General features: G+C 55.8%; 1 protein-coding gene across 4 annotated transcripts in view; it reads right to left on the reverse strand.

Moving 5' to 3' along the window:
• Positions 1–13,318, reverse strand: part of NUGGC (nuclear GTPase, germinal center associated) — a 65,683-nt gene extending 52,365 nt beyond the window's left edge. The window contains exons 1-2 of one of the 4 annotated variants that reach the window (XM_075925947.1): positions 12,996–13,318; positions 766–926 (exon numbers count right to left, since the gene is read on the reverse strand). In XM_075925947.1, coding sequence (XP_075782062.1) covers positions 766–793 — 28 coding nt within the window. In that variant the 5' untranslated portion in view covers positions 794–926; positions 12,996–13,318. Of the gene's footprint in view, positions 1–765; positions 927–2,828; positions 3,512–5,040; positions 5,063–12,995 lie in introns of those variants that run through there. The other 3 variants (XM_075925949.1, XM_075925946.1, XM_075925945.1) reach the window with 3 other exon arrangements.
• Between the last annotated feature and the right edge of the window lie 9,754 nt (positions 13,319–23,072).

Raw genomic sequence — 23,072 nt, forward strand, 5'->3', positions numbered from 1 at the left:
AAGCTCCGAAAGGGGAACGAATACCGGTCGTAAGTTGCAACGAAAAATCCAAAGAAAGGAAAAACATAAAGAAAAGAATATCTCCTGAATCTAAGCAATGCTTCTATTTTTCTTAACGTGAGTATTATATAACTGTTAACTCCATAAATTTCTTAAAGGTAACTCAGGAGGGTATATCAGTAGGAGAAGTTATTATTTCTTGTTATTTTTAACTGTACTGTTTTTCTACTTTTTCTTTGTATATTATATTGTCTTAAAAGAATCAAAAATAATGAATTGATTTAAATGGAAAATTAATTATAAAGTAAATAGAAAAAATAAATAATCTTTGTTTAACCCTAAAAAGAAGTATTCCTCTCTCTGTGGTTTCAAATCCTTTAAAGAACCAAACCCGGTTACCGAAACTCACAAGGTAGATCCTGGGGAGGGAAGACACTGGGAGTTCCTAGTGCCCCACAGGTGGGAAATCTCACCCAGCCTCAGCACTTCATTTGTAGCCAAAAGGTGCCCGGGGGGAAGGAATCGGTTTGCATTTGTAGCTGATTCAGCAAACTCAGTGGCCCTGGGGCTGTGAACAGCCAGCTCGCCTTGGAGCCGACTCAGCCTGCTCCCCCAGCGAATGCAGAGGTGGAGAGAGACATGTTACTGCTGGTCCCACTACGGCAAGAGCCCGTTTCGCTCTGCTCCGACCCCAGCTGGGGAGCTCTCCCTGCGCACGCCACGGGGCTCATGGTCAGAGTACAGTTGTGGGGCATCTCCTCTTACCTGGGCACTCCGGCCGGGCGCTCGCCATACTCGCTCACCCGCTCCAAAGTTACAAGCGAGTTCCCGCTGGCGCTGGGTCGTCAGGGCTCTTCCAAAGCGGGGCGGAGTCAGAGCCCAGGGCTGGGAATGACCCTGCAAGGTGCAATGATCACAGCAGCTGCCTGAGGGGGAGAAGGAAGTCAGGCTGCCTTGTGTGACTAACCCGCTGTGTCCGTATCGCCTGCACCCTTAGCTTGTGCCCTTTACACCCTCCACCGCTCCACGGAGGTTTTGGTTTTCTTACGTGGGAGGCTCAGACCATGAAAACCCCAGGAATTTGCAATGCCCCAGCCGGCAGTGAAATCACCCCACTACAACCCTCCAAGCAGACACCTAAACCTGACATTTGCAGGGTGCAGTTGACCTGCTGCTGGGAAGGAGGCTGTTTGAGTCCTCCACAAAGGGATTCAGGGCCAAAGTGAATGGGGAGTGCTCCACACTTGCCTAGATAAACATGGGCTAAAGGGCACCCCTGAAAATCGTGGCTTAGGAGGACTTTCACCATTTACATGAGGGTTCAGCCCGGGGCAGCTACCCCAACAGCTGAAAGCAGGGCACACTCCTAACACAGACAGAGCCTGGTACTTTTAAGAGAGTCTGTAATCAGCTGCAATGCTGTTAATACTTAGTAACAGACCAGGCGCCTCACATGCCAGGTACAAGAACCTGACACACTAGTAGAATCCCAGAACACTAGGACTGGAAGGGCCCTCAAGAGCCATCGAGTCCAGTCCCCTGCCCTCAAGGCAGGACCAAGCACTGTCTAGAGCAGGGTTTCCCAACCTATGGGTCGGGACCAAATATGGGTCACCATTACATTTCAGAAGGGTCACCACGTGCCTACCCAGCTCTGTGCTTCTACGATTCCATCCTGGGATTCTAGCTGAGCAACTGCACCTGCAGAGGGGTTAGAACCCCAGGGCGGGCAGAGACCTCAGGAGTCATCAAGTCCAGCCCCCTGCCCAAAGCAGGACCAACCCAACTCAATCAGCCCATCCAGGGCTTGGTCCAGCCGGGAATGAAACACCCCTAGGGACGGAGATTCCCCCCCTCCCTAGGGAACCCGGCCCATCGCTTCCCCACTCGCCTAAGGGAATCGTTTGTCCTAATCTCCAACCTAGACCTCCCCCACTGCTGCTTGAAGAGGATCTGAAGAGGAGGGTCTAGAACTTCTTTTCACCCTTTGTCATAGCACAGAGCACAGGGCCACACAAGGTTGGAATGTCAGTTGATTTAAAACAAACAAGGACACTTCCTGTTTTCCTACCGAACACACACTGGGACCTCCATGGTGACCCCAAAAAAGGATTAAAAATCAAACAGAACAACCGGCAGTTGGGAAGGGAAAGGAGCCCTCGGGCTTCAGGGCAGGTGTGACCTCTGATGGGGTCAGGAAGAATGTGCCTTGCACACAGGTTACTTCCCAGTCTCCACTGTACCGGGGGTTGCCCCTTGCTCTGCTGCAGCGGGGGCTGGCCACGGTCACAGCTGGGAAATGGCTGGATGAACCCTGGACTCATGGCAGCTCCTAGGTTGCTGAATCAGGCCACTAAGTCCTCGTGAAAACACCGACATTTAAGGGGCCTGATTTGTAGAGCACGCACAGAGCTGGCACGGAACCAGGGAATGGTCACGACTGTTAAGTGCCCACACGTGCCCACGGGGAACCTCTGTCAGCGCCATGAAACATCTGCACATGGACAGCAGGAAGAGCCCCAGTCCTATCCCCTGCCCCCACCAACCCAAAAGTAAACGACGCATCACACGGAGTAACGCAGCTCACACAGCCGCAGCTCCCTCTAGGTTGGAGAACAAGCAGCGTGTATTACCAACGCTGTCCTCCTAGCACTGCCGAATGCGCACACATTACCTCGTCAAGGTGTTACGAAAGCACAGAACTCGTGTATTTCCCACACCCCACTGGGGCAAACCAGGAGCGGCCTGAAAGTTTCCATCTCTTCCCAAAACAGATCGGGGGAGGGCACATGGGGGTAGATAGATAGAATGGCAAGGGCCCCACTTACCCAGGCCACCGCTGGGGCAGGCCTCTCACTCCCAACCCCAGAGTTTGGGGTTTACAGCAGGTCTCTGTGGTAGGAAGCCCGGACGCACCTCCTCCGACTCCCTACCTGTTTCTGTTCTAGTGCTGGTGTGAATGGCTCTGTAACCTTTCGCTCCCTGTCTCTCCCTCACCTCCCTTCCCTCCTCTCACTCTCTCCCCCGGCTTCCCACTGGGGAGGCGTTTAAAGGCCTTCAGCCAGCCAGCCAAGGAGTCAGCTGGCCCCAAGCTCCCTCCCAGCTGCACCTAACTGTCCTGCAGCTGGCTGCTTCTAGTTTCCCCTTTTCCAGTTGCCTTTCCCCCTCTGCAGCAGCTCTCTGGCCTGCCCCTGCTCCTGCCCCTGTCCCAACAGATAGATAGAGGGAGTGCCTGGGGATAGACAGACAGACAGACCACATTAATTCATACAACCTTCTAACTCTTTGCCCCTGGCTGGCTGCTGCCTCCTCCTTTCTTTCCCAGAACAGCAGAAATGAAACAAGGTCCCGTTTCATCACAAACACTCTCATTTCTGGGAGCAGGCCACCCCCAGGTACATCTACATCATCAGTCAAATACCAAACATCACTCGATTGGCTTGGAAGCACGTGAATAAAGAGGAGTCATTCTGCATTTGGGGTCTGGCGTGTCTCTGCGCCTGAGGACACACTGGGGTGGGGTTTCCCAGCCTGGCATCTGCCAAGCAGAGGTTGTGAATCAGGTTTCAAAGAAAGCCGAGGGGGCGTCTCCACAGCAGAGCCCCCGCTGGCAGAGCTGTCCCAGCCTGCCTAGTTGCATCCCGCATGCACGGAAGTTTCTCTGTGGGCAGAACAGCATCACCGCCCCACACAAAGCCCCCTCAGACGTGAGGACTTTAGAGCCAGAAGGGCCCGCTTCTTCCTCCCCACCCTCCCCCACACGCCAAGGGATGCTGAGGCCTCCGCACCTGTGGTGCTGGGAGACAGTTGGGCCGGCAAGACTCCCAACCCTGAGCCCTGAGCTTCTCCTCCCTCTTCCTCCTCTTGCCCCAGTCTCATCTCAGTTTCATTTCCCCACCTCCACCCCAGTTTTGTTCAATAAAGAGGTTTTGTTGTAATGAACATGGGTGTCTTTTACTGTACAGCAGGAAGGGGGGCTAGGGAGGGGTAAGTGGAAGGACGTGAGGGAGGAATCGGGCACAAGCCCCCAGTGGAGCACACCAGGTACCTGCAGAACGTGCTGCCAGGCTCACAGCAACACGTCCAGGAGAAGCACCAGAGTGCCCAGGGGCGGCTCCAGCTCCATTCTGCAGAGTTCTGTAATGTCCTGAGTGAGGGCAACCAGAGCATGCAGAGAAAAAAATGCTTTGCTGTCCCTCAGTGAGGTAGGTAAGCAAGCCGGGAAACCTTAGAACCTGCTGTCCAGGGAGGATTCCTTTAAGCACAGGTCTCATACCTTGTGTGGCTGTTGCCGGATGTTAACTCCTGACATAATGCCCTGTCAAAACCATTTCCGGACAGCCTTAAATGTGATTCAGTGTGGATGCGCTATTTTGAAATAGCAAAATGCTATTTCGAAATGCATTTTGTGTCTAGACACATTATTTTGAAATAATCTATTTCGAAATAACGCTGTAGTGTAGACATACCCTATCCCCTTTTAATGATTCCTAACTTTGTTTGCTTTTTTGATTGCCACTGCCCATTGAGTGGATGTTTGCTAGTAGATTATTAAGGCTTGATTTCTCCTTACAGAAACCATGTTGACTTTTCCCCAGCAAAAGGTGTTCACGTATGTATCTGGCAATTCTGTTCTTTACTATAGTTTTAACTAATTTTCCCGGTACTAACGTTAGATTAATTGGTCTGTAATGGTCAGGATCACCTCTAGAGCCCTTTTTAAATATCGGTGTCATGTTAGCTATCATCTAGTCATTAGGTACAGAAGCTGATTTAAAGGATAGGTTATAAACCACAGTTAATAGTTTTGCAATTTCCCATTTGAGTTCTTTCAGAACTCTTGGGTGAATGTCATCTGGTCCTGGTGACTTGTTACTGTTAAGTTTATCAATTTGTTCCAAAATCTCCTCTAATGAGACCTATTCTGGGACAATTCCTCAGATCTGTCACCTAAAAAGAATGGCTCAGGTTTGGGAATCTCCCCAATATCCTCCGTTTGAAAACAGATGCAAAGAATGTGTTTAGTTTCTTTGCACTAACCTTAATGTCCTTGAGTGCTCCTTTGGAATTCCTTATTAGATGTTTATACTTAATTCGACAGAGTTTATGCTCCTTTCTGTTTTCCTCACTAGGATTTAACTTCCACTTTTTAAACAATGGTTCTTTTGCTCTCTCGTGACTGGGTTGCTAAGCCACCGTGGCAGTGTTTGGTTCTCTCACAGTGTTGTTTAATGCAGGGTGCACATTGAACTTGCACCTCCATGGTGGTGTCTTTGAAAAGTTTCCAAGCAGCTTGCGAAACTGGAGGGTCGCCGGCAAATAGGCTTTCTTGCCAGACAGGTCTGGGCGTTTCTAGTCTTTGTTTTGGGGGTGGTTTGATGTTGCTTCCTGCTTTGATTACTTGCCTCTGCCACGGGTAGGATGGGCTCACAAAAATTTCCGCTTTGTCAGCCGGCGGGTACTCCTGCCTGTCAGATCACTCACAGGAGGGTGGGGCCCTGGCTGGTTTGCAGCTGGCAGCATTAGTGCCCGGAGTGAGCTTTGCTGATGAAGACGCTTGTAATATCATTTCCAGCCCACGCTGAGCCTGAGGTGACCCCGCCAGTGGGACGGGCAAGGACTCAGCTACTCTTCCTACCCAACCCAGGGAGGGTTTAGTCCCCTCCCACTGAGAGGAAGGCGGCATGACTCTGTTTCCCAGAAAGGGATGAGTAGACGGGAGAGAGTCGCCCTCCAGCCTGTCTGCTACTTGTCAGCTCCCCCTCCAGCCATTCTGGGGAATCCAGAGCAGAGGGACCTCGCCCCAGCCCGCTCCACTCAGCCAGCTCCAGACCCGTCGCTCCGCGTCCCACAGCGGATGAGTGTGGGGGCCAGTTCCAGCCCTTTCTCTGAGCCCCCTCCCCTGAGCCTCCCTTGGGGGCCGGGCCAGGCTTCTGGGTCCCCCCCACACTCACTCAGGAGCAGCAGAGGGAAGAGAAATGACCTGGCCCAGCCTGCCCCACTGCCCCGGCTCTCAGCTGCGTTGCTGGGAGGAGAGGGCCTGGAGGAGTGGAACCGCCCCCCACACTTACCTGCAGTGGGACGCAGGGCCTTGCAGTGGGGACGTGGCGAGTAGAGCTGGCTGGGGCCTGGCTCCTCTGCTTATCCCTGCCATCACCAGTCTGTGGGGGGAGCCTGACACCCACTGCCAGCACCAGGCTCCCCGCTAGTCCCTGGACCGCGTCCCTGGCAAAGGGGCTGTTGTCCCAGGAACTGGCCATTCCAAGGGGCCTAGAGCTCCCAGCCTTTCGCTGCTACTGCCACAGGGCAGTGGCCAGAGCCCCGGGCCCCTTGGAACTGCCGTGGGAGCACCAGAGCGCCTCTCTGCGCAGCTCTGAGGGCTGGGGGGGAGCCCAGAGCCGCTGTCCAGGCAGTGCTGGGGGCCGACTGCCCTTGGCCCTGCCCCTCCTGGGGACATGGAGCCCCCCCTTGAGCTGGGGCCCATGGTGGCTGTGGGCCCTGCTGGAGATGGCTGCTGCGTGTGTGCAGTGCACAGGGCCCTGCTACCTAATGACTCCGGATAGGAGCGCAGCCGCCACAACGCTCGCGTGGAGCACCCCCGGGACACGTGCTGCCAGGCCAGCTCGTTAAGAGTCTGTGTGCGGCAGGGGGCTGCTGTGAAAATTCCCCAGAGCCCAGGTGAGCTGGCTGTGGGTTGAGAGAGGCCCCCGGCAGGTCACAATGCATGACTCAGTTTCCCTTTTGCATGGAGGCATCGTATGGAATTCCAGCAAGACTATACAAGGAATGTGGGAACTGCCAGGCACGTGTGGCCTCACCACGGCCCTCTGCTGGATGGGAACAGACCTGCTCCGCTGTGCCGTGGCCACGCTGCTAAGGACAGCGCAGACACTGGGCACCCAGCTGCCCCTTTGCAACATCAGAGCCACGTGTCCCAGGCCATGCGGCATGTCAGTGCAAGAGCTGAGCCGATCACATAGCTCCCAATACCAGGCTCTAACCACTAGGCCGTGCATCACTCCCTGAGCCTGCCACAAACCTGCTGTCTCCAGACACTAGACACCAGGAATCTGATATTCCTGTCACCCGCCGGGAGTCGGGGGGAGAGTACATGGCACCTGTCAGACCCTGGGCAGGAGCAGGCGTGTGGCAAGGTGCACTCACCCCACACTGGCCCGGGAAGGGTTAACCCTACATCAGGGCGACGCAACTTTGGAAGCACCAAGGGCCACAATGATACTCCCAGCCCATGCCGAGGGCCACAACCTAAGTGTGGTTGTATATATATATATGCAAATATATGCAAACAGCTTCTTTCACACAGCCAGGCATGAATACAAAGATGAAGGCAAGACCATACAACACGCAGGCCCCATTTAAGTCAGTTCTGCTGCTATTAATAAAATGCAATAGTGATCCGATTTGCACCCACATGACAGCACTTGTAATGAGCAAGGACAATCCAGGAATTGAAGGACTAAAACACATCCCAGCAGCAGACCATGATATTGACTCCTTTTTTGTTTTGGCTTCACAACAGTCCAGGGATTGCACTACTAAATCTACCGACTAAAACACGTATCACCATGCGTTCATCCAACAAGTGTTTCCTCTTTGGTGCCATTTGTAATGCTTCGTATTAAAAAGAAAACTGTATCCTGGTGTGTCGGGTGTTTAGCCTGAAGCATCAGGTGGTGCGTTTTTGGAGGGACTTTACTCAGAAAAGTTTCCAAGCCAGAGCGCTCCAGCCTGCAGCGGGCGGGGAGCTGGGCGAGTCAGGCCAGGCACGAAAGGCCCCGTCCTGGATTCCCAGCAGAGCTGACGTCCCCATGCGGGAATCCATCGCTCCATGCAGGACAGAGGCAGGGCTGCCTGGCCGCAGCGCCGGACCCAATGTGGCCAGTGAGAGCCAGTCGGCACCTCTCTGGCTCTGCCTACAAGGCTAAGCAGCTAGCACTTCCCACAATGCCCCGGTGCTCCTGGCACCTCCTTCCTAGGGCTAGAAACGCCGTCACCCTGTACCCGTCTGTTCCAGCCAGCCCATTCGCTGGCGTCTTTCAATGCTCAGCCCTCCTGGGACAGGCCTCGCTGACGTGGGGCGTGTTCCCAGTGGAGACCATGTTCAAAGGACCCCGCCCAGGGATATGGTGTTGAGCCGCGCTGTCATGGTCATGAGGGATGGCCAGCAGCCTGGGGACTAAGGGTTAACTGTACCTAGCCAGGTAGCAGTCAGCCAATAGAAACATAGGGTATGTCTACACTACCCCGCTAGTTCGAACTAGCGGGGTAATGTATGCATACCGAACTTGCTAATGAAGCCCGGGATTTGAATTTCCTGGGCTTCATTAGCATAAAGCCAGCGCCGCCATTTTTAAAAGCCGGCTAGTGCGAACCCCGTGCCGCGCGGCTACACGCGGCACGGGCTAGATAGTTTGGATTAGGCTTCTAATCCGAACTATCTGTACGCCTTGTGGAACGAGGTGTACAGATAATTCGGATTAGGAAGCCTAATCCGAACTATCTAGTCCGTGCCGCGTGTAGCCGCCCGGCACGGGGTTCGCACTAGCCGGCTTTTAAAAATGGCGGCACCGGCTTTATGCTAATGAAGCCCGGGAAATTCAAATCCCGGGCTTCATTAGCAAGTTCGGTATGCATACATTACCCCGCTAGTTCGAACTAGGGCAGTAGTGTAGACATACCCATAGACAGGGATTTCAAACTCAGAGAAAGGAATTGTTGGGTTTTCCCTCCGTTGTCCCTGGGCAGTTGAGGGGGACAGACAACACGTCCCTCTCCAAGGGTACGTCTAGACTACATAGCTCCATCGACGGAGCCGTGTAGATTAGGTTTGTAGGCAAAGGGAAATGAAGCCCTTTGTCGACCTCCCCGATAAATCTCATCCCATCGGGCATAATGGAGAGGTCGACAAAGGGCTTTGATGTTGACCGCTGAGCATCCAGACTATCGCGCTGTGCTGACAAACAGCTGATCGGCACAATTATTTAAATTGCCACTTCATTTCCCTATGCCTACAAACCTAATCTACATGGCTCCGTCGACAGAGTAGTCTAGACGTGCCCCAAGAAAAGACTCTTCACTCTCTCTAAGTAGGGCAAAGTCTAGATAAATCCGTTAGGTTTTATTGTGTTACGGTTTGGGAATGGGAATCTGATGTCTCTGCTGTTAGAAATGGGGTTTTCCCCTCTTTTGTATTAAGTTTTGGCCCATGGTGGAATTCCTCATGAGTTTATTAATTGGCAGCTCTTACCATCTAGCCAATCCAACTATGCTTGTAACTGGGGTTTTATTTTTCAAAATTAAAGTTCTTTCTTTTTATTAACCTGGTATTGGTTAATTTTTGTGTGTCCTGGTTTTACTTCAGGGCTGAGATTTCCCAAGTGATCTTTTCCCTGGTTTTCTTACCATTACTTGGATGGTGGCAGCGGACTTTTATCCCCAAAATCTAGGTTTTTAAGATTTTGGAGGGAAGCTTTATACCAAAGCCTGGAAAGAGAAGGTTTTAGGGTTGCTTTTGTGGGCCCCCACTTCTGCATTCATCGTGCCAGAGTGGGGAATCAGCCTTGACATGTGCGTAAACCCAAACCCAGTGATTTTCAAACTTTTTGCCCCATGGACCACCTGGCTCAATATAAACCTTTCCGCAGACCACCAGTTGCTAATGGAAACTCAACGTTAATTACATAATTACACCTGAGCCATTTTGCTAGTGCTGCAGTGAGGGAGAACGATTTACTTTAAATTATTAAACAGATTAAGCTTTTTGACTCTCCCATGTTAGTTTATCAAACTTCATTGGATGGGATCTGCCCAACAGTGTCACAAGGCATAACACAGCAGCCAGCTCTGCAGGGTGTCGCATTTCCTGTGTCACGAGTTGGCTGCTCGCACAATGGGTATTGCTGGCCCCACAACCCTGACTGTCAGCATCACACTCCAAGGCCTGCCTCCCCCCCCCCCATCGAGTTTCCCCCCCTGCTCCAACTAACACTGCGCTGCCTGGAGAACGTTTGTGTCTCCTGACATTGCTGCCCTTCTGTCACGTTACTGGATTTTAAGGGGAGAAGCCAGATCACTGCTGCACCCATCCTGGAGGGGGGGGGGGGGTTGCCCCAAAGTGTATAAAAGGGGGCAATGAAAGCTTCTGTTCTACTGATTCTGTATGTGCTAGTCATGTACTTGTGTAATATCTGTATGTGGAGTTATAAACATGGACTCTGTAGGGATGCTGGAAACTTCTCTTTCTGTAGCTGAGCAATGGGCAAGGAATGCTCATCCAATGGCTATGCTAATTAGCAAGGGATCCAGACATTTCTTCGGTGTGTCTCTGGCACTTAGGGTATGTCAACACTAGCTCCTTAATCCGAGCTAAGTAGGCAAATGAGGCGATTCCTCGTGGAATGAAGAGTAGCAGTTAATTCGAACTAAGGACTTAGTTCGAATTAACATTTCACTGCTGCGTATAGCCGCGTGGCAGTGAGTTTGGGCTAGTGAAATTTCAAAATGGGAACCGGATGGGACCACACAAATAAAGCCAGGGATATTTAAATCCCGGGCTTCATTTGCAACTCCGGTTGCCTCATTTGCCTACCTTGCTAGAATTAACGAGCTAGTGTAGACATACCCTAAGTGCCAGAGACACACCTAAGGAATGTCTGGATCCCTTCAAGCCAGCCAGGATAATGGTTGCCAACTTGGGATGCAAGGATAGGTCGATGGACCATGAGACCTGCAGTGACCTGCTCTGGCCAGGAAGATGCCAGGAGAGGGATATAAGTGCCATGTGGCCCCTCCATCTTGATCTTCAGTTCAGCTGTTGATCCCAGAGGCATCTTGCAGGGAACCACGAGCCAGAAAGAACTGTGGATGCATCCTGATATTGGATATACACCAGAGACTTTTAAGCCAGCAGTTATAACATCTCTGCTACGAGCCTGTATTGAGACCTGGTGATTCGATGCATGTAATCTATTATCCTTTAACAACCTTCCTCTCATGCTTTTCTTTCTTTTAATAATAAACCTTTTGATTGTAGATTCTAAAGGATTGGCTCAGCGTGATCTTGTGGGTAAGATCCAGAGTGTAAATTGACCTGGGAATTGTGGCTGGTTTCTTGGGACCGGAAAAACCCGTTCGGGGAAGGTGAGATTGGGTTCTATAACCCCTCACCGGTGTGTTAGGCCCAGGGCTGATAGTGGCACAGGAAGAGCTGGAGTGTCAGAGGGGTTTTGCTCGTGAGGCTTCTGGCTGACCAGACTGGCAGCTGAAGTGCTTGGAGTGACTGGTTTGGGCCTATTTGGGAAGCTCTCCAGTCTGGGGTTGTAAGGAGCTCCGAGTCTGAGCAATTCATCCTGAGCGGATGCCCTCAGCTGTGCCAGATCCGTCCCGGTCTGTCACAGCCCCTCCCACAGGCAGACCCGGGGCTGCAGGGCCGCTCTGCTCAGCACGTTTGTCGGGTGCAGGGTCGAAACAGCTTCTGTCCAAGTGCCTCCGTCTGGGCTCAGTTGGGGTCATTTTGCATCAATATGGAATCCAAGGCAGGCTGCCTCCGTGCTGCCTTTCAGCCGCCTGCGCACACCTGGGACGCGGGGCTTGCCACAGGCTAAGGGGGCTCTCATGTTATTGGAGTGTCATGTGAGCAGGCGGGTCACTGCTGCACCCGTCGGGGGGTGTTTGCCCCACATTCGGTGCAAAGTGGCCATAGGGGTGTCAGAGAGAAGCTTGTAGTCTGTGTGGGACATTGGGGAGATGGGCTCTGTGTTTCTATTGGACGTGTTTGCTGCAGGGCAGGGCAGGGCAGGGCAGGGGCTCGATGCTGCATAGACAATGGCTCTTGAGGGTCTCCATTGACACCTGAGGAGCACACAAGGGCCCCTGGCCTGAGAAGGACACACCTGGGGACTCAGCGGTTTCTTGCCTAGAAAGGAAAGAAACTGGTTGGTGGGTCATGTGACCAGCCCATTTCAGGAGGGACCAGCACCCCGAGGAGGAATGGGGGATTCCCTCCACGTGGGAAGATTATGAACGTATCCTGAGGATGCCTCCCTCTGGTCTTCACTCCTGCCCTCTGCTCCAGAAGCGCCTCTGGGAAGGGCAGAGGGCGGAAGGATCGGCTGACCCACCCTGACACAGGATGTGCACCAGAGACTACTAAGCTGGCAGTTTGTAACCTCTCTGCAAAGAGCCTGTGTCAAAGACTCAGCGATGGACGCGTGTGATGGATTGTGGGGAACAGCAGCGCTCGGTGTGGCTGGTTTGGGGCCGTATGAGGAGGACCCCAGGTTTGGACTGTCAGTAGCCCTGGCTCTGAGCAATTGGCCCTGATGTGACCCTCCCAGCTGTGACCAGACCCAGCCGATATATTACAGGCTGCCCCTGCATCACGTGGTAGCAACCGCTCCCTGGCTGAGGACCCGTGCAAGGTCAGACCGAGCGGGATGTTTTTCAGATGGTTCGGTGACTCCAGAACAGCCCGTGCATGGGGCGGGAGTGTTCGACAGCAGGACTCTGACATCTCGTCTTTCACAGCCCGAGAAAGAGCGCCTCTCAGCTGGGCCAAAGGCCGGACAGTTCAACCAACCCCTCATGTGCCACCTTTCGCCTGCTCCCCTGGCCCTTTTGTCACTGGCCAAAGCCACAAGTGAGACATTCCCTGCTCAGCTCAGGTCACTCAACACGGCTCTTCTCACTGAATGAGCCTCTTTGGCCCGAGCCTGCCTCTGACCCCCAAGAACCCAAGGGTTGAGGTCGCAAGGCGACCGCGGGGTGGGGACACTCAACCGCACCAGGCCTGATGTCCAGACACCTCCCAAAACCTGGTCTGCCGCCTGGCTCCCTGCCCAGTGACCGGGGAGTGACAGGCCCTGAGCAAGGGACTCTTGGGAGCTGGGGGTGGAGCAGACTCTGCTAATTATCACATTTCCAGGGACCATGGCTGTCAAGGTACCCAATACACAGCTGAGGAATGCGTCTGGCACCTGCAAACCAGTTAGTATCTAATGGCCGCTGACATGGGAATCTTGGCCATGTGACCCGCTCCAGCTTGGGAGGTGCCAGGGATGGATATAAAAAGCCATGAGGCAAACTCCATCTTGTCTTCAATTCTGCACTGATCCCAGATGCAGCCTTGTGAGGGAGAGAGGGCCGGGCAGGATCGTCGCCCCAGCCTGACAAGATGTGCACTAGAAACTGCTAAGCCAGCAGTTTGTAACAGCTCGTTAAGTGTCATGTGACGGCGGTGTCTGGGTCAGTAATTGAACAACCACATGGGGGGGGTGACCCTTGGCCCAGGGATCCATGCTGGATCTCCTCAGGCGCTGGGCTCCACAGACCGGTCGGAACCGGATTTTCCCGCCAAGCGGCCGTGAAGGTTCCGTCCCCTCAGGGCTGCGCCGCCCACAGACCGGTCTGAACCGGATTTTCCCGCCAAGCGGCCCCGAAAGTTCCGTCCCCTCAGGGCTGCGCCGCCTCTGCCTCAGGGCCGTGCGCCCTAGTGGCAGCAGGCGGGTCCCTCTGCTCTGCCCCCGGCAGTGAGGGGCAGCCCCAGCCGCACCCGCAGGGGGACAGAAGGGGATTTACCATCCCCCCCCACACACAGCCTGCCCGTACTGACACCAGCCTGTGACTCCCCTTCGCCCCCCAGTGCGGGACAGGACATTGTGGGACTCCCCAGTGCTCCCCCCAAGAGCCTAAATCAGCCTGAGGGGAGCAGGTCCTAGGCCCCTTCCCCAGCGCCACGGCCAGTCCTCAGGAGAGAAAGGGCCCTGCACTTAGGGGCTGCCTTTGCCATTTTAAAACACGGAGCCCAGGGGTGGGATTTAGTGGGTCTGGCTTCCAGCCCCCGTTTGTTGCTATCACCATCCCCAGTTGGCTCCATGTTTGTTGTGTGTGTGTCGGGTTATTTATTTCCCCAGTTCTCCCTCGCTTGTGGGGCGTCTCACTGGCCAGCGCAGGGAACAGCAGTGCTCGGTCTGGCTGGTTTGGGGTTTTATAGAGAGGACCATAGGCTTGGGCTGTCAGTAGCCCTGGCTCTGAGTAATTGGCCCTGATGTGACCCTCTCAGCAGTGCCCAGACCCAGCCAATATGTTACAGGCTGCCCCTGGATCGGGCGGTAGCAGCCGCTCCCTGGCTGGGGGCCAGTGCAGGGTCAGAGTGAGCAGGACGTTTTTCAGATGGTTCAGTGAGTCCAGCACAGCCCATCCATGGCAGGGGAGGGGGTTCAAGAGCAGGGCTCTGACATCTCGTCTTTCACTGCCTGGGACAGAGCCCCTTGCCGCTGGGCCAAAGGCTGGGCAGTTCTCCCCACCCCCGACGTGCCGCGTTTCGCCTGCTCCCCTGGCCCTTTGTCACTGGCTAAAGCCACGTGTGAGAAATTCCCTGTTCGACTCAGGTCTCTTGACACGGCTCTTCTCACTGAATGAGTCTCTTTGTCCCGAGCCTGCCTCTGACCCCCGAGAGCCCAAGGGCTGAGGTCACAAGGCGACCGCAGGGTGGGGACACTGAACAGTACCAGGCCTGATGTCCAGACACCTCCCAAAACCTGGTCTGCTGCCTGGCTCCCTGCCCAGTGACCAGGGAGCGACAGGCCCTGAGCAAGGACTCTTGGGAGCTGGGGGTGGAGCAAAATCTGGGTTCATGCCCCCCCAGCAGATGGGAGAAGCATTGGAGCTGGGATCTGCCCCTCTCACGGGAGTGCTCGGACCACTGGGCTGTGGGACACCTGATGGGGTTCCTCAGTCTCTCCCATTGATGCTGTCCCGCAGTGGGGCAAACAATTACAAATCCATTGGGGTTGGGGGCTGGACAGTGGGGCTCCCACCTCCCCGGCCTCCCCCCACACTGTCAGCTCACTTTCAGGAGCCCGATCCGGCCTCACAGCCCAGTGAGGAGGCCAAACTCCAGCCCTGCCCGGTGTGGAAGCTCTTGGGTGCGCGCTCAGAAACACTGGTGCCTAATGGGCCTCTACTGGACACGTCTCACTGCCCAGTGAGGATGGGGCTCAGCCGCCGCTGGGCAGGGCTCCGGGAGCCGCAGAGGGGCCTGATGCTGGGAGGAGGGGGCCCAGAGCAGCAGTTCGGTACATGAGTTCCTCATGAGCCTCATGGCCCCCAGAGACAGGCCGCTCCATCCAGCCCCCTCCCTGCCATGAGGCAGGGGCAGCTCACCACTAGGGTGCTTGTTCCAGGGGCTGCTGCCCTGTTAGGGTATGTCTACACTAGAAAGTTAGTTCGAACTAACGGACGTTAGTTCGAACTAACTTTCCTATGCGCTACACTAGCGCTCCGCTAGTTCGAATTTGAATCGAACTAGCGGAGCGCTTAGTTCGAACTAGGTAAACCTCATTTTACGAGGACTAACGCCTAGTTCGAACTAGCTAGTTCGAACTAAGGGCTGTGTAGCCCTTTAGTTCGAACTAGTGGGAGGCTAGCCCTCCCCAGGTTTCCCTGGTGGCCACTCTGGCCAACACCAGGGAAACTCTATGCCCCCCTCCCGGCCCCGGACCCCTTAAAGGGGCACGGGCTGGCTACGGTGCCCGTGCCAGGTGCAAGCCTGCCAGCACCCAGCTAGCAGACCCTGCACCTGGCACGGCACAGAGCCACCCACCCGATGCCCCCCAGCCCACCCCCTCTTGCCGGGACCAGGCTGGCGGCTCCCGGGAGCTTGCCCTGGACCGCAAGAGGCGGGCATCTTCCTGACTAGTGCGGACATCATGGACCTTGTCCATGATCTCCGCACTAGGCACAGGAAAGTGGCCGTCTAGGGCAGGAGAGCTGCCAGCCTGGCCACCCAGGAGCAGGTGTGCATGAAAATCAAGGGGGTCCACTGAGACCCCCGACCCTGAGCCCTGAGCTTACAATGGCCGTCCTGGGTCAGACCAAAGGTCCATCTAGCCCAGTAGCCTGTCTGCCCACAGCGGCCAACCCTAGGGACCCTGGAGGGGATGGACCGAAGACAATGACCAAGCCATTTGTCTCGTGCCATCCCTCTCCAGCCTTCCACAAACTTTGGGCAGGGACACCACTCCTACCCTCTGGCTAATAGGACTCCATGGACCCAACCTCCATGACTTGATCTCACTTCCCTTTAAACTCTGTTCTAGTTGTAGCCTTCACAGCCTCCTGCAGCAAGGAGTTCCACAGGTTAACTATTTGCTTTGGGAAGAAGAAGAACAACTTTCTCTTACTAGTTTCAAGCCTGCTACCCATTCCTTTCCTTTGGTGTCCTCTAGTCCTTCTTTATGGGAACTCATGAAGAACTTTTCTGAATGCACCCTCTCCACCCAACCCCTGCTTTTACAGACCTCTATCCTGTCCCCCCTCCGTCTCCTCTTTTCTAAGCTGAACAGTCCCAGTCTCTGTAGCCTCTCTTCATATGGGACCTGTTCCCAACCCCTGATCATGTTAGTTGCCCTCCCCTCTCCCAGCCTTTCTCTTCCCCTCTCCCACCTCCTTTTCCCAGTCTCCCCCAGTTTTTTTCAATAAAGACAGAGTCAATGTTGGAAGAAACGTTATCTTTATTTTGTACATCAAGAAGAAGGGGGGCTAGGGAAGGGCAAGTGGAAGGAGGTGAGGGAGGAATGGGGTACGAGCCCCCGATGGGGAGGACTGGGCTGGCTCTGCGGGCTTCTGGGGGTGGAAGCTCTCCTGCAGCCCCCCAATTACCCCCTCTCCCCAGATGGCAGCCTGCGGCAAGTGCAGCCGGGCTGATGGCCGAGTGGTGTGATGTGCCCAGTGTGGGCACTCAGGGCACTCCAAGCCAGAACTTCTTTGCAAGCGGGGCACCCCTTAGAACTGTGTGTCCGGGGTGGGGGTCGGGACCCTTTAAGCGCAGCCCTCGGCTAGCCTGAGACAGTATCTCCATGCTCTAAGTCCTCCTTTTATGCCCTGCCGGCACTGCTTCCGGCCATCATTAAGCCCTGTTCAGAGTCCACTCAATGTGGACTTACTAGTTCGAACTAGCAAAACGCTAGTTCGAACTAGTTTTTAGTTCTAGATGCGTTAGTTCGAACTAGCTTAGTTCGAATTAACTAATTCGAACTAAGTTAGTTCGAACTAGCGCTGTAGTGTAGACGTACCCTTACAGTCCAGGAGTCCTGCTGTGATGGTACCTGCCTCTCTCATGGAGTCAGCAGAACCAGCCCCTTGTCTCCAGCCCCTCTGCCCCCTTCTGCTCCCTGCTGCCAGGAACCTGCCCCCTTCTGCTCCCACACTGGCCTTGATCCGGTCCAGGGCCATGAAAATTGGACACAGTGGCCTGGGGTCTTCGCTGCAGGGCACCTCAATCATCCAGCCTGAGGTCTTGAGATCTCCGCTTTGCAGAGCATTGCCCTGGCCCCAGAAGGCCAGTCCTCACACCAAGCCTCCCCTCAGCCCCGAGTATCTTTCTGCCTCTCAGCCCCATGGCCGCTCAGCTGCTGTGCAGGGCAGTGGGGAATTTGGGGTTCGTGAAACTCCATTTGGAGGCCCTCCCCATGGTAGATCTCCCCATCTCCAACACTTTGGCTCAGGGACCTCCCTGCCTGCCACTCACAAGCCTCCATCTGGTCTCGTGCCTTCCACTGTAACAACCCCAGACCTGGTGACCAAGAAGTTAACGCTGAACCTAGCAAAGTATGGATTGGTCAGCCAACAATAATGCAGGTAGGAATTTCAAACTGGACAAGCTGGGTTTTCTCTCTTTTCTTTGAGATTGAGCAGTTTCTCCCACGTATTGAGGGAGATAGGAGACATTTCTCTCTCCAAGGCTATGTCTACACTGCAGGCTTCTTGGGCAAGAGACCTTCCGCAAAAAGTTCTTGCGCAGGAGTCCGTCCACACTGCCATGGATGTTTGTTCTTGCGCAAGAAAGCTCTGATGGTCTTTCACAGAATGGCCATCAGAGCACCTGTGCTTTTGTTCATGGGGGTCAGCTACCACAGACTGCAGCTTGGTTTTCTTTTTTCTTTTTCAAGCTCTTTTGGGGAAAGAGAACTTGGGGTACCCCTGAGGTTGGTTTCAAGTGTCCACCACCACTTGTGGGTTCAGAAGCACTTGATAGTGGCAGCGGATTCCCCAAAATCTGGGTAATAGGATTGGGGGTGGGGACTGTTTTTGTACCAGAGCCTGCAGAGGCAAAGTTTTAGAGTGCTCTTGTGGCCCTCCAACTTCTGCATTCCTTGTGCCAGAGTGGGGAACAGCCCTGACACCCCCTCCCCCCAGGAAAGCCCTGCCCTTTATCTACCAGTATGTGTTTCTTCTGACCCTTGTCCAAACCAAGAGCTCCCTCGAGACCCTGGGATGCCACCCTCTCTAATACATATCTCTGGAGCATTTTACCCCCACGTTCCCACCACCTTTGGGTGTCTAGCACCAGGGCAGTTTCTGAAAACTTAGAGGCCTTACCCTCCTTGGAACATCTTTGGCTTTTATTTACAAGTGGGACCAAAACGAAACAAAGTAAAACTAATCTAATGACGTAAAACTACTCCAGTCGGGTTACATAACTAATCTAAGTAAAACGACTAATCCATGTGTGCTGGGCCCACCGGCCGAAGGGACTTGGTGGGGCTGGTGGGCACATTAGCAGGGTGGGATCGGTTGGTAGGGCACATGCGCGCTCTTGGCGGTCCATCCCTTCCAGAAGGGCAGCTTTCTGAACTTCACCTTGGGTGATTCTGCGCATGTGCTGTGGAATGTGCCTGGCCTCACATTGCCCCGTCCCTTGAAGGTTTCCTTGAGGCAGGTGAGGACCCGCTGGCGAACAGGAACCCTGCTCCTCAGTGGAGAGGACATCCTCAGTCTGGAGGCCTGTGGAGGGAAACCCTCAGGGCTGCCCGAAGTTTTCGGCCCAGTTTGGGAAAGGTTGGCTGTGCTTGTGGCCATGGACATCATTGCTGAGTGCTTGCTGGGAGCCTTTCTCCCCTTCCTGTCCCGCGCCTGGCTTCTGCTGGTGGGAAGGAGCCACCTCACCAGCATGCTGTGGCTGGACCTTGCGCACGCGTCTCCCAGAGCCCCGTGCTGGGGAACCCCAGGGGATCTTGTGGGCGAGTCAGCACCTGCCGAGCCAGCGGGTCTCTTCTCTTGCTGCTTGCCGCACTTCTGGCACACTCGGGCGGGGAGCTGGTACCTGCAGCCCTCAGGAGACACCATCCCATTGAACCCAGGTGGAGCCGCCACATTGTGGAGACCAAGCAACTCCCCAGAGACTTGAGTCTCCTGCTGTTCCTGACTCTGTGTCGCTCCGGGGTGCAGGCTGGCCGAGTGTCCCGCAGAGACGTGGTCTGCCCCAGGGCTGGTGCTTCTCAGCATCTGCATCAGGCGCTTGAGCTAAAGGTGGTGTGCAACCTCCCCAGCAACCAGCACGTTGATGATGGAGCTTGTGGGCTGCCCAGACCCTGCTGCTGCAGGGGCAACCTCACGGTCTTGGCTCCTGGGCAGAGCTGCACTGTCTTCGCCTGCCAATTCCCCCGGCCTCAGGCCTTCCCCGGAGACCCCTTCCTGTCCCTGTGCAGCTCCAGCTTCTCCCCGCTCCCTGCAGCACCAAGCTCGCTCTGGTAAATGTGGAGTGTCGCTGCGAGTGTCTGCTCTGTCCTGTCGGGTCCCAGAAGGGGTGATGTCAGATCCGGCCCTGCCAGCAGGTCACAGGGCCCAGGGCTCGCCCATTGCTCCTGCCGTCTCCACGGCTACGTCTTGCCCCAGTGTTGAGGGGAGTTCGGAGCCAGAGGAGCCGGCGCTTTGCCTCTCTGTCTGCCATGCTGGGCGATGGGCTGGGCGTTCGTCCCCTCTCGCGGCCCCAGGATACTTCCAGGAGTACGAGCGGGCCAGTCGCTGCCTTGTGTCCGCGGGCAGGGCACGTGTGTCCATCCCCCTCTCAGCGGGGGCCCTGGGAGGCCAGAGACCGGACTGAGCCTTCCTGGAAGGTGGCAGGAGCGGCAAGAGATATGGCACCATGCCACCACTGCTCAGAGGAAAGAGTCCCGGGGCAGGCGCCGTGAACTCCCTCAGGGAATCCTGCACCCTCTGGGGCAGCCCCCATCTTTGCTGCACCTTCATCTTGGTGATGTGGGACTCCATCCACTTCTTAGTGTTGCTCCCCAGGAAGGGCAGCTCCTCAAGGCTGGGAACCACCTAAACTCGGGGCCTCGAGGTGCAGGGCTTGGGCACTAGGGCCCGGCTAGCCCCCAGGGCCTTCCACAGGGCATCTGGCCTCCCCCACTCCTGCTACAGCTTCTGCCGCTGTATGTGCCAGCCCAAGGTCTCCCGCCCCTCCTCTACCATTAACTCGGCCTCCGTCTTGCTGGACTCCGGTCCACCTCTCCGGGCTGGGATGGGGGGAGGCGGCTTTGCCGGGGACTCTGGGTCCAGGGAGGGCACCCCCCTCACATGGCAAGCTGAATTGGTATTGCCGGGAGGCTGACAAGTGGGGATGGATCCCGTCCCCTTGCTGGGAATGCTGCCACCCTGCCCTTCCCCTGCTCTCCAGGGAGCTGGGGTTGACTGGCGGGGATGGTCTCTGTCAGAAAGGTGGTGTTTCTGGGCGAGTTACTCACCACCCGAGGAAATGCCGTCCTTTGGATCTCCAAGCCGTTCTGAGCAACGTGGCCCTGAAACTCGCCACCACCATGGGCGCATGCCTGGCCGGGCTGGTGTCAGGGGCTAGCACAGGCCTGGGGGTTTGTGGGGGCGTGGATCCCGCGGGGCAGAAACATGGATCCTGGCTTCTTTGGGTGCGCCAGCGTCTAGACTCAGCTCTCGGGGGCGGGGGGAACCATACTGGAAATCCACGGGTGGGCGGAGCTGGGAGTAATTCCCACGGCTGTTCGGTATCCCGCTCAGCCAGCACCGGCTGCCCCAGGGTGGGGGGTTGTGGTGCTGGAGGCAGAAGAGCCCTGGGGGGTTTCAGGGCTGGCAAGTCCTGCTCCAGCTGGATTCTCTTTGTGTGCACAGGACAGTCCAGCTCCTCCCACTCAGCATTGACTTGGAGGGGCATCCTGCTTGGGTCAAACGTCTCCCTGGGTGTCCCTACGGCGCAGGCTGAGCAGGGCGGCTGGGGGCCACCTGGGCCAGTGACTCTGTATCCGGGGAGTGGGGAGGGTGCTCCCAGCTGGCTTAGCTTGTGCTTCTGGTAGATGTTGGAGTCTAAGCCAGTGGCCAACGTTTGGGCCCAACCCGCAGGCTGCTCGTTGGCTCGGGACAGGAGGCCTGGGGAGAGGCTGGGCTTGGGTGGGACGCGAGGGGCCTTCCCAGCCTGTGGAAGACCCGGTCTCTCCCATGTGACAGAGGGACTCCGACCCACTCTGGGAGGGGTCGCGCAGGGGAACGTAGCTGGGACTGCAGGGGAAGGAGGAGCTGGATTCCCAGGAGGAAGAGGAGAACGAGCTCCCGGCAAACGACCTCATGCTGGGCCTGCGGGAGAGAGCAGACAGGGACAGAGGGGAGTGGGCTGCTGGGCGAAGGGGCTCGGGTACAACCCCAGTGAAGTGCCAGGCATGTGTGTGGTGCCCCACATGGCGCCACACGGCCTCAGTGGGATTACGAAGCATTGAGAGGGGAAATGGCAGCACTGGATCCATAGCTCCTTCCCTGCATGCACACGTCCAGCCCCACCACACGGGGCCCGAGCTCAGTTGGGGGCCTTCTGCTATTCTAATAGAAAGATTAGCTACTCAAAATTGTGTGTGTGTGTGTGTGAGAGAGAGAGAGAGAGACAGACCCACTCACCCATCCACACCCACTGGAAAACTGTCCTCCTCTAGCAGCTGATGCACTGGATGATGACAACCTACTACTGCTATCAATTAATGGAGTTTCTCCTTTTGCTCCAGTGGGGGAGGGCTGTACTATAGGCCTGAACATACTGGGTTTGAACCCAGCTGATGACACATGGTTGGGGTGTGTCATGGGATGCGCTGCTCTGCCTGGTCACTCCAGGGGTTCGCAGGGGAGGTCAGTGCCCCTCCCGCTGTCACATGCCATCACGTCCCTCTCTCTTGGGGCTGCAGCTTCTCTCTCGTTCAATGGCCTGTTCCTGACTCTGCTCTCTGGCGTGGCCACTTAGTGTTTCCCCCTCTTCCTGAGGGCGACCCTTCAGCTTTTTGTCACTCCCATGGTGCCCCGGCAGGTTCCCCTCTCCCTGCCCTGCCGGACTCTGCACACAAGTATCTCCTGCAGCCACGTGAACAGACTGTCCCTCTCCTGCCCTCTGTCCCCCACCAGGAGGGTGGGTTCCTTTTCTCCTCCACTGCCTCCCTGAGCTGCTGCCACCAGGATGCCAGGGCTGGACCAGATTTTTGCAAGGCCTCCCTGCTGCTACCTCACGTCCCTGTCACGGGTCCCTGGCCTGGGCAGCCAAAGCCTCTTGGGGGCTTTTCCCTGCTATTTTAGGATCCTGGAGTTGGTTTTCCCCTCCTCTCTGCATTCAATCCCCCTCCCCGCAGCATCCCCAAGTCTGGTGCCCCCGTGCACGGTCTTATGGTGTCAGATCTTCACCCAGGTACCGGACCACGTCCTGTATCCTCTCCTCCACGAGCCGGAGGCTGTGAGCCAGGGTGAGCTTCTCCAGCGGCGTGTGGCGGCTGGGGACAGAAAGAGCAGAGCACTGAGTGCAGGCCTGGATGCAGGCCCTCGCTTACCCAGGGGCGGCTCTGAAAGTCTCCCTGCCCCTTCCCCATGGAGGTAGAGTTGTGCCTGGCTGATGCTGGTGAGGGGGTAGCTGGAACGGGAGGTGAGCCCAGGCTAGTGCTGACAAAACAAACACGTACCCTGCTGGCAGCATGGCAGCATAAAGGATAAAGGCCTACTACCGCTACCAAGTGCTGTGTGGATGAGGGTCTAGGTTTCAAATGCTGCTGGGAAGGGGCGTTACACAAAGCTGCCCTGTCCCCTCACCCTGAACAGTCTGGGGCCTCACCCTGCCCACTGTACCAGAAAGGCCTCTCCGCCGTACGTCCCTGGTGTGCACGGGGCTGCTCACACAAGGCATTTCCCCCCCCCCCCTTTGGCAGGGGAAGATGGGCCAGTCCACCCCACAATCTCCCCCTGCCCCTCATCAGCTCCATCATGCCCTAGGAAGGGAA

The sequence above is a fragment of the Pelodiscus sinensis genome, chromosome 3 (assembly GCF_049634645.1).
Source record: "Pelodiscus sinensis isolate JC-2024 chromosome 3, ASM4963464v1, whole genome shotgun sequence".
NCBI classification, from domain to species: domain Eukaryota; kingdom Metazoa; phylum Chordata; order Testudines; family Trionychidae; genus Pelodiscus; species Pelodiscus sinensis.